Here is a 12,162-nt window from a genome sequence, read left to right on the forward strand (position 1 = left end):
AAAAAGTCCCTAAAAAAACCCTAGGAACCAAACAGGAGGGACTTTTTCTACAGGGACTAGAAAAAAACTCTACTAGAGAGTCTTTTTTGATTAGTCCCTGAGACTAGAAAAAGTCCTAAGACTCCTAAACCAAACACCCCCTAACTAAACCAGACAATTCAGTCAAATCGTTGTACTAGCTAGCTGATCCGAATGTGGATGAGCCACCGCCAGTCATCGGAGTGGTACGGTGTGGATGGTGCACCGTGCAGGAAGCCGGGGTTATTATTACGAGTACATGCGTAGAAATCACACTAGCTATAGTTTGAAACTTAAACTGGCCGTGCAGCTAATTAGAACGAGCAGGCTAGCAAGCTTTTCACTGCCCCGTATGCATGTGCGCGTGCTACGTTTTCACGTTTTTGTCAACCTGCAAAGAAACTGAGTGTGCCACCTCGTTGCCAAAGAGGGTATGGGTGCTTCGCGGACGCAACTTCGCGGTAGTTTCCTTTCTCACTGCCATTGCCATGAGATGAACCGGACTCTCCTCCCTGTGTGTGTGTGTGTGTGTGTGTCTGTGTGTGTGTGCGCGCTGCGGCTGGTCGACACGTAGGGTTTTGGAGCGGCCCCACGTCGCTGCTGCGGTGCCCTCGGCCACTTAAACTCCCCCCTCCACCACTAGCTAGCGTCGTCGTTGCCCTCTGTGGTTGTAGCTCGAGCCCTTTCAGAAGGAAGCACGCCAAGCTAGCAAGCTAGGAAGAACCTCCCTCCCGTGCATCTGACCAGCGAGTGACGGTGAGTCCCCTCCATCTCCGGCCATCTTGCTAATGTGCTTTTCCTCTTCTTCTTTCTCCTCCTCTTCTTCTTTTATGTCGAATGGGGACATGAAATTAGAGAAGAGGAACTAACCATACGTTGTTGCTGATCTCGTGAACTCATCCTACTCCTACCTAGCTTGGATCTCCATGGACGGCAAGGCGCCTCATCTGCTGCCTCTGAGTCTGAGCGAGGCCAAAAAGAAGATCCGGGATGACGTCCCACTGGTCTGCGGATGGGCGCTCCTCAACGCCTTCGCCACGCTCTGCGGCGTAGCAAGCGGCTACATAGCTGACTACATCCATGTGTCGTGCAGCCAGGTAACCACCTACCCGTCACCCTTCGGATGTTTCACATCGCAACCGATCCATCATGCCCCAAGCTGCTATGGTGTTCCTCTGCAGTCCTCCTTCATTCTGCCGTGCATCGAGCTGACGGACGCGGAGGCCGCCAGGCTAATCGCCCTCTGCGTCGGGCTGCTGTGCTGCGCCCCATTCCAGGCGGCCGCGGCGGCGCTGGCGCTGCTGCTCCCATGCCGCCGTCGCCGGGCCCGCCGGGCCCTCGCCTACCTCGCGCTGGCGGTCACCATCCTCTTCCATTGCATGTACGCCAGCGCCGTCTGGGTCTTCCTCGCCGCCGACCTAGGATACATCTTCGGCAGGATCTACTTCACCACGGGCCTCTGCTTCTTCGTGGTGGGCGACCTCCTCAGCTTCCGGGTCCTCCTGGGTGGTGAGGGGTGGGGCATGAAGTACGTAGCCTATTTCTTCTGATCATGTTCGTGGATCAGCTCACTGCGTACTGATGAGAGCGTGGAGTATGCATTAAGTATGCTGTGACGATTGATGGAGTAGTGCCATATTTGCGAATCTAGTAGCTGGTGTAGTGTTAATTAGTATCCAGATCGACTCTATTAGTAGTTACTCCATTTGGGCAATGCTTTGCTGGCTAGTATATAATTAGACTGGATGGATTGGTAGATTGCGGTTATCTTTGCTGTATTATTCAACCCTCTATGTATGCATGTGATCATCAGACATGAGTTATATGCTTACATAGGTCCAGCTTCGCTATAATTTGATGTCTCTGAAATTGCTGCTGCAGTGTATATCTATGCACACATGTTGTTTCTGATGTTAAATTTTGTTTTTCATTCATTCCGGCAACCGCTGGCTTGTCCTCTCGGCTGGGCTGCGTGGGGTGCTCTCAGCTGAGATTGAGTGACCCCCGTCCCGACCATGCTTGTGACCATGCAATCACAATTTGATGTATGGGACAACATGATTTGGAATGCCCTCCTGCCGATTGAGGTTCTTTTTTATGCCTTTTCCTATATGGGGATCCACACGCCGTCACTTGACTTGTGGGAGCGGTTTCACCACAACGCCGTGCATGTAGCCACATATGGCGGATGTAATACAAAAATAAAGAACACAATGATCCTCCTTGAACCTTCAAAAATTAAGTTTCTTCTGATCGTGGAGTCAATATTTAGCTCATGAGTTATCAATCATCCAAAGAGTTGTGAAATTGTTCCACAACTTACACATCCCGGAACGCCTCAAACTAATGGGGTATCCGAAAGGCGTAATTGAACTTTGTTGGACATGGTCGACTGAGAGAAATACATATTTCAACCTTATCAACTTCTAGTTTAATTTACAACCCCAACTCCAAATATGATTAGGACAACGTTCAATTAACGGCATAGGACGATTGGATGGTGGTTCTGCATGATGTAGCATCTAGGCTAACTAGTCAAGGTTGATGGCAGCTAGGTCATAAAAGTAAAAGATATTTTGTTTGCCCCACATATCAATACCATAATCATATAATCATATCGTTCCATCCTCTATCCCGCTTCTATACCCATATTTCTCTTCAACTTTAGTGCAATGTCGTCTCCTTCATGTTGCCCATCCCGCTGCATCGACCTCATCCGCACAAGTCCTTGGACACGTGTTGCCACGAGTACCTCCCCGCCCCGCCTATATGGGGTCCCATCTCCCCTGCAACGCCACAAACTCCTCCCTGGACCAGAGCTCCTCCACTTGGGAATGTTGGGGGTTTGCGCGGCTCAGGTGCCGGGCCGGAAGTTGTACGTCGAGAAATGGCCCGCGGATAAGTTCATCCTGTGATTTGACTACATCTACGACATGTTCCACATGACCAAGCTGGATTTTTAGTTCATACACATGTATGCGTTGTATCTCAACTACATCATCAGGCGCGAGAACATGCACTATATATGCGTCGCGGACCCGTACTATTTGCACGAGAGCTTCTTGGCAGTCTGCAAAGAGCACCATGACTATGCGAGCAAGTACATCGGCGAGTTCATGATCGCTAATAAGGACAAGGAAACGATTCTCCTGCCTTATCATCCCACGTAAGTCATCCGCGGATATCCTTTCGTAAGTTTTAATCATTCCTTTGCAAGCAGGGAGGCTAATTTGAGGTGTACTTATTTTGCACAGCCGGGGGAGGGGGGGGGGGGCATTCTCATCTATCTTTACCCACAATACTCCCATGCTCTGTACTTGGACACATCGAAGAACATCAAGAAAAAGGATTACACACACATAAAGAGTGTTCTCGATAGTTCCCTGTTAACCTTCAGCCTGTTTGGTGGATATATCAAGGTGAAGAAGTACAGGAAGAACTGGTTTCGGCCATAAGACCGACTTCTGCTGCATCCAGCAACAAAACAATAGTAAGGCTGATGGATTCTACCTCATGCATCACCTGATCGAGTACAGAAGGGATAATCAACGCCTTCGCATGTTAGCTACTTCCAACGATGCCGAGATTGTCAACTGGGCCACAAGAATAGGAAGGACACCGGATCATCTAATTTGAGATGAGTTTTATCACGTACAGTGTGAACTTGCTCAAGTGATCATGACGGAGGTCCTCGAACAAACATGGATGTTCTACCATGGGCCAATGACGCGGGACGATGTCCGAGCACTGCTAGTCGCTCAGCGTCTGGACTTGAAGCCTTTCACGAAGCTCAGGTGCTTCCTCCCTGAGTATGAAGATTGGTTCGCCGACATGGAGGAATGATTGATGATGACACTGTGTCACTACTGTCTTTCTATGACAAAACTTTGAATTTATACACGGCGAAACTCCGTGATATAATTAAACCATCCTCCTAAACTAGCATAGATCGCTCTAGTTAATTAGTTTGGGTACGAGGAACTTCGTTATTTATGTTTACTATAGGTTTCTTGTATTTTGCTAATTATGCCTCTTTGTGTTTCTCAAGTACATTATGTTGCATATTACCGTTGAATTCATCAACTGACGATGCAGGTACATAGATCAGAGTGAAGGAAATATGCCCTAGATGCAATAATAAAGTTGTTATTTATATTTCCTTATATCATGATAAATGTTTATTATTCATGCTAGCACGGGAAGCCTCTCGACAGACCCGAGCAGCTCCCGTTCTACCAACCATGATGTGAAGATTACATGACTAGTACTTGGAAGCCCCAAAGCAAGGGGGCGACTGATACGTCTCCAACATATCTATAATTTTTGATTGTTCCATGCTATTATATTATTTGTTTTGGATGTTTTATATGCATTTATATGCTATTTTATATTATTTGTGGGACTAACCTATTAACCTAGAGCCCAGTGCCAATTTATGTTTTTTTTCTTGTTTTTGAGTTTTCAGAAAAGGAATATCAAACGGAGTCCAAACAATAAAACTTTCATGGTGATTTTTCTTGGACCAGAAGACACCCGTAGGACTTGAAGAGGGGGCCAGAAGGTTCGCGAGGCGACCACAAGCCCGCTAGGCGCACCCTAGGGGGGCGCGCCTTGAGGGCTTGTGGGTCCCCCGGAGGTCCTCTAACCCTAACTCCGCCTCTTTAAATGCCCAAATATTCCCAAACCACCAGAAGCGTCCACCAAAATACTTTTTCATCTCCGCAAGCCTCTGTTCCCGTGAGATCCCATCTTGGGGCCTTTTCCGACGATCAGGCCGAGGGGGGTTTGATCACGGAGGGCATCTACATCAACCTTGCCGCCCTTCCAATGAAGCGTCAGTAGTTTACCACAGATCTACGGGTCCAGAGCTAGTAGCTAGATGGCTTCTTCTCTCTCTTTGATCTTCAATATAATGTTCTCCTCGATGTTCTTGGAGATCTATTCAATGTAATACTTTTTTGCGGTGCGTTCGTTGAGATATGATGAAGTGTGGATTTACGATCAGATTATCTATGAATATTATTTGAGTCTTCTTTGAAATCTTTTATGCATGATTAAGATATCTTTGTATTTCTATTCGAACTATCTATTTGGTTTGGCCAACTATATTGGTGTTTCTTGCAACGAGAGAGGTGCTTAGTTTTGGGTTCAATCCTGAAGTGTCCTCACCCGGTGACATAGTAGGGGTAGCGAGGCACGTATTGTGTTGTTGCCATCGAGGATAAAAAGATGGGGTTTTCATCATATTGCTTGAGTTTATCCCTCTACATCATGTCATCTTGCTTAAGGCGTTACTCCGTTCTTATGAAACTAATACTCTAGATGCATGTTGGATAGTGGTCGATGTGTGGAGTAATAGTAGTAGATGCAGGCAAGAGTCGGTCTACTATCACAGACGTGATGCCTATATTCATGAACATTGCCTTAGATATCGCCATAACTTTGCGCTTTTCTATCAATTGTTCAACAATAATTTGTTCACCCATCGTATGCTGTCTTTAAGAGAGAAGGCTCTAGTGAAACCTATGGCCCCCGGGTCTATTTTCCATCATATATTTTCAGATGTATAAACCAAAAACCCAAAAATACCTTGCTGCAATTTATTTAGATTTACTTTAGTTTGATCTTTTATTTATCTTTTATACCTATCTCTATTAGATCTCACTCTTGTTCGAGACCGTGAAGGGATTGACAACCCCTTTTTCGCATTGAGTGTAAGTGTTTATTAGTTTGTGCAGGTGAATAGATTGGAGACTTGCTTGTGCCTCCTACTAGATTAATCCCTTGGTTCTCAACTGAGGTAAATACTTATCTCTACTTTGCTGCATCACCCTTTCCTCTTCAAGGGAAAAATAACCGCAAGCTCAGGAAGTAGCAGGAAGTATTTCTGGCGCCGTTGCAGGGGAGGTTCTACATCAAGCCTACAAAGTACCCATCATAAACTCTCATCTCTTGCACTTACATTATTTTTCATTTGCGTCTCGTTTTCCTCTCCCCCACTTCTAAAACATTTTCATAAAAACACAAAAATATTTGCCGTTTTATTTGCCATCTTTCAGTTTGCCTTTATGTCTTACTTGGTTTGTTTGCTCGTTCGCTTGGCATAATTGTGTGTTTATTGAAAATCAGAAACAAAAAGCTTATGGATCCTCATCCACTTGCTAATATTTTTAAAAGATCCAATTATTATGAACCAATTTCTAGTGAGTTGAGTGCACTAGATTATCTTTATGAAATTTTGCTTGAGATTCGTGAATTTGAAAATTGTGACGAAGTATTAAAAGAAGAAATTTATAAAGTGATTCACGATAGCTGCTTGAATGAAAAGCATGATTGCAATGATGTTATTATAAATCCTATTAATGTCAATTGTGTTAATATTAAGCAAAACCCTAATCTTGGGGATGCTAATTTTTCTATGCCCGCTACTTATTGTACTGATCATGATTGGGGTGATTCTTCTTATGATCTTGAAAATTTATTTAAGGCTCATGACAAATATGTTTGCAATAATATTGAAAGTGGGTTTGGAAGAGTGCCAACTCTAGGTAATGATGATCCCACTACTTTGGAGAATGATCAATCTTATGAATTTTTTGATAAAAGTGGGCTTGGAGAGGTCATGCCTTTATTTGGTGATAATCCCACTATTTTGGAAGAGTGTCAACTTTCCATGCATGCGATCATGTAGACAAATTTTTACGTGATAGCTATATTGTTGAATTTGATTATGATCCAACAGGTAATTATTATGAGAGAGGAAAATATGGTTGTAGAAATTTTCATGTCACTAAATTACCTCTCGTTATGTTGAGATTGCTATTGTTTCCTTCTTCTTCCTTGCATATGCTAGTTTTTGCTTGTCTTGATAATTTGTTTGCTTATAAAATGCCTATGCATAGGAAGTATGTTAGACATAAACTTGTTTTTCACATGCTACATGATGTTCTCTTTGTGTTTCAAGTGCTATCTTTCATGTGAGCATCATTAAAATTATCAACGCCTAGCTAAGAGGCTTTAAAGAAAAGCGATTGTTGGGAGATAACCCAATATATTTATTTTATGTTTTTATGAAAATACACATTATTACCTATGTAGTAATTGTGTTTTGGTGTTTTAATTAGTGTTTGAGCCAAGTAAGACCTTTGGGATGGTCTACGGTGATAATTGATTTGATCTTGCTGAAAAACAGAAACTTTTGCGCTCATTGCCAGAATTTTAAAAAATCTCAGAAAAGTTATTTTGATATGAATTCTTTAAACAAGATTTATATACAAATTTCCCAGGTTTTCCTAATTTTTAAGAAGTTGTGGAGTAACAGAAGTATACGAAATTTCCAGATTACTACAGACTGTTCTGTTTTTGATAAATTCTGTTTTCTATGTGTTGTTTGCTTATTTTGATGAATCTATGGGTAGTATCGGGGGGTATAAACCATGGAGAAGTTGGAATAAATTAGATATAACACCAATATAAATTAATAATGAGTTCATAACAGTACCTAAGTGGTGATTTATTTTATTATACTAACGGATCTGATGAGTTTTCTGTTGAGTTTTGTGTTGTGAAGTTTTCAAGTTTTGGGTAAAGATTTGATGGACAACGGAATAAGGAGTGGCAAGAGCCTAAGCTTGGGGATGCACATGGCACCCTAAGGTAATATTCAAGGACAACCAAGCATCTAAGCTTGGGGATGCCCCGGATGGCATCCCCTCATTTGTCTTGAATCCATCGATATGTGTTTTGCTTGGAGCGTCTTGTATGATATGAGTCTTTGCTTTTTAGTTATCCACAAGCATCCTTGTTGTACAAACCTTTTGATAGGGACACACATTCATCGTGAATTTGTTAAAATACCCTATGTGCTTCACTTATATCTTTTGAGCTAGGCGGTTTGCTCTAGTACTTCACTTATGTCTTTTTAGAGCACGGCGGTGGCTTTATTTTATAGAAATTGTTGAACTCTCATGATTCACTTATATTATGTTGAGAGTCTTAAATAGCATAGTAATTTGCTTAGGCTATGAATTTAGTCCTAATATGATGGGCATCCAAGAGGGATATAATAAAACCTTTCATGTAAAGAGCATTGAATAGATGAGAAGTTTGATTCCTTGCATTTGTTTTGAGATATAAATATGGTGATATTAGAGTCATGCTAGTGAGTAATTCTGGATTGGTATAAATACTTGTGTTAAAGTTTGTGATTCCCGTAGCATGCACGTATGATGAACCGTTATGTGATGAAGTCGGAGCATGATATTTTTTTTGATTGTCTTCCTTATGAGTGGCGGTCGGGAACGGGCGATGGTCTTTTCCTACCAATCTATCCCCCTAGGAGCATGAGTGCAGTACTTTGTTCCAATAGCTAATAACTTTTTGCAATAAGTTTGTGAGTTCTTTATGACTAATGTTGAGTCCATGGATTATACGCACTCTCACCCTTCCACCATTGCTAGCCTCTCTAGTACCACGCAACTTTCGCTGGTGCATTAAACCCACTATATACCTTCCTCAAAACAGCCACCATACCTACCTACTATGGCATTTCCATAGCCATTCCGAGATATATTTCCATGCAACTTCCACTGTTCCGTTTTACTATGACACGCACCATCATTGTCATATTGCTTTGCATGATCATGTAGTTGGCATAGTATTTGTGGCAAGGCCACCGTCCATATTTATTATACATGTCACTCTTGATCATAGCACATTCCGGTACACCGTTAGAGGCATTCATATACAGTCATATCTTGTTCTAAGTATTGAGTTGTAATTTTTGAGTTGTAAGTAAATAAAAGTGTGACGATCATAATTATTAGAGCATTGTCCCATGTGAGGAAAGAAGGATGGAAACTTCCCTCACAAGTTGGGATGAGTCTTTGGACTTTATAAAAAATAAAAGAGGCTAAAGAAGCCCAAACAAAAAAAGAGAGAAAGAAAAAATGAGAGAAAAGAGAGAAGGGACAATGTTACTATCCTTTTTCCACACTTGTGCTTCAAAGTAGCACCATGATCTTCATGATAGAGAGTCTCCTATTTTGTCACTTTCATATACTAGTGGGAATTTTTCATTATAGAACTTGGCTTCTATATGCCAATGATGGGCTTCCACAAATTGCCCTAGGTCTTCGTGAGCACTTAGTTTTTTTTATTGAGCTTTCATACACTTATAGCTCTAGTGCATCCATTGCATGGCAATCCCTACTCACTCGCATCGATATTAATTGATGGGCATCTCCATAGCCCAATAATTTGCCTAGCTGATGTGAGACTTTCTCCTTTTTTGTCTTCTCCACAACCATCATATTCTATTCCACCTATAGTGCTATATCCATGACTCACGCTCATATATTGCGTGAAAGTTGAAAAAGTTTGAGAACACCAAAAGTATGAAACAATTGATTGGCTTGTCATCGGGGTTGTGCATGATGAAATACTTTATGTGATGAAGATGGAGCATAGCCAGACTATATGATTTTATAGGGATAACTTTCTTTGGCCATGTTATTTTGAGAAGACATGATTGCTTTATTAGTATGCTTGAAGTATTATTTTTATGTAAATATTAAAGTTTTGTTTTGAATCTAATGGATTTGAATATCCATGCCACAATAAAGAAGAGTACATTGATGAATATGTTAGGTAGCATTACACATCAAAAATTCTGTTTTTATCATTTACCTACTCGAGGAAGAGCAGGAATTAAGCTTGGGGATGCTTGAAACGTCTCCAACATATTTATAATTTTTTATTGTTCCCTGCTATTATATTATCTGTTTTGGATGTTTTATACGCATTCATATGTTATTTTATATTATTTTTTAGACTAACCTATTAACCTAGAGACCAGTGCTAGTTTTTGTTTTTTCCTTGTTTTTGAGTTTTACAGAAAAGGAATATCAAACGGAGTCCAAACGGAATAAAACTTTCGTGATGGTTTTTCCTGGACCAGAAGATAGTCGTAGGACTTGGAGAGGGGGGCACAAGGTCCGCGAGCCGAGCAAAAGCCAGCTAGGCGCGCTCTAGGGGCGCCCTGAGGGCTTGTGGGTCCCTCTGGGGTCCTCTAACCCTAACTCCGCCTCTATAAATTTTCAAATATTCCCAAACCACCAGAAGCATCCACCAAAATACTTTTCCGCCGCAGCAAGCCTCTGTTCCTGTGAGATCCCATCTTGGGTTCTTTTCCGATGATATGCCGGAGGGGGATTCGATCACGGAGGGCATCTACATCAACCTTGCGTCCCTTCCGATGAAGCCTGAGTAGTATACCACGGACCTACGGGTCCATAGCTAGTAGCTAGATGTCTTCTTCTCTCTCTTTGATCTTCAATATAATGTTCTCCTCGATGTTCTTGGAGATCTATTCAATGTAATACTTTCTTGCAGTGTATTTATTGAGATCCGGTGAGTTGTGGATTTATGATCAGATTATCTATGAATATTATTTGAGTCTTTCTGAACTCTTTTATGCATGATTAAGATATCTTTGTATTTCTTTTCGAACTATCGATTTGGTTTGGTCAACTAGATTGGTTTTTTCTTGCAATGGGAGAGGTGCTTAGGTTTGGGTTTAATCTTGTTGTGTCCTCACCTAGTGGCATAGTAGGGGTAGAGAGGCACGTATTGTACTGTTGCCATCGATGATAAAAATATGGGGTTTTCATCATATTGCTTGAGTTTATCCCTCTACATCATGTCATCTTCCTTAAGGCGTTACTCCGTTCTTATGAACTTAATACTCTAGATGCATGCTGGATAGCGGTCGATGTGTGGAGCAATAGTAGTAGATGCAGGCAGGAGTCGGTCTACTTGTCACAGACGTGATGCCTATATCCATGATCATTGCCTTAGATATCGTCATAACTTTGCGCTTTTCTATCAATTGCTCAACAGTAATTTGTTCACCCACCGTATGCTATCTTCAAGAGTGAAGCCTCTAGTGAAACCTATGGCCCCCAGGTCTATTTTCCATCATATATTTTCAGATCTATCAACCAAAAAATCCAAAAATACCTTGCTGCAATTTATTTGGATTTACTTTAGTTTACTCTTTTATTTATGCTTTATACCTATCTCTATTAGATCTCACTATTGTTCGAGACCGTGAAGGGATTGACAAGCCCTTTTTCGCGTTGAGTGCAAGTGTTTGTTAGTTTGTACAGGTTCATTGATTGGAGACTTGCTTGTGCCTCCTACTGGATTGATACCTTGGTTCTTAACTGAGGGAAATACTTATCTCTACTTTGCTGCATCACCCTTTCCTCTTCAAGGGAAAAATCAACGCAAGCTCAAGAATTAGCACAGACTATATTATGGCGGGGGTTAAAGAAGAGCATTACTTCAGCAGAGACGAGGAGATTTACGCTCAATTTGAAGAATTATTCTAGTTATACAATAAAGAAGAGCATTATTTTAGTTATGCCAAAGATGTCATATGCAATTTTTTCATGTAACTTGCTTTGAAATATCTTAGATATAGTATATGAATATATTTAAAATGATAAAGTAGTATATATAGTACCACATGATAGTATATGAGACATGTGGGTTAACTATCCCCGGGTGGTAGGATGAATTTTCCCTATATATATATATATCGAATGTCTCGCACCACCATTCACACATAAACATGTATATATACAATTTGGTATATACAATTTCTCCTACAATTTGTAGATCATTACATGGAGACATTACTGCGATATCGGGTAATGGAATTCTCCTTTGGGATCTATGAACTGGTTGAACAAAAATCCCGTTATTTCATGTTGAAGTGCTCCTACGCGAGCCTCCAATAGGAGTCGATCCCGCATCTCCTTCATCTTTAAAGAAGAAATCAAAATACACATGTATTATTAGTTGTGTGTATATTTGATAATGATGTACAAAATTGTGAATAGTGTTCTGGCAAACGTACCCATTGGTCTCTATCAGTTCTGGTCCTTTTGGTAGTCATCATGCGAATGTTCTCGCAAATGTAGAATGAACATAAATCAGTCCCCGACGCCTGCTTCAGGGCCTTTATGAGAATAGAATTCAATCAGATAATAATTAGTCAAGCATGATAGTTAATGGTATTGAAACTAGAATTAAAGAGATGGTAGCTAGCTGGTACTAGCTACTTAATTAATTACCTTG

At 41.3% G+C, this 12,162-nt stretch overlaps 1 protein-coding gene across 1 annotated transcript; it reads left to right on the plus strand.

Moving 5' to 3' along the window:
• Positions 1-576: 576 nt before the first annotated feature.
• LOC123065719 (uncharacterized) lies at positions 577-1,903 on the plus strand. The gene is made up of 3 exons (XM_044488950.1): positions 577-774; positions 934-1,115; positions 1,200-1,903. The coding sequence occupies exons 2-3, from the start codon at positions 945-947 to the stop codon at positions 1,566-1,568; spliced, it is 540 nt and encodes a 179-aa protein (XP_044344885.1). The 5' UTR covers positions 577-774; positions 934-944; the 3' UTR covers positions 1,569-1,903.
• The last annotated feature ends 10,259 nt before the right edge of the window (positions 1,904-12,162 follow it).

This window comes from Triticum aestivum, chromosome 3B (assembly GCF_018294505.1).
Source record: "Triticum aestivum cultivar Chinese Spring chromosome 3B, IWGSC CS RefSeq v2.1, whole genome shotgun sequence".
Taxonomy (NCBI): Eukaryota; Viridiplantae; Streptophyta; class Magnoliopsida; order Poales; family Poaceae; genus Triticum; species Triticum aestivum.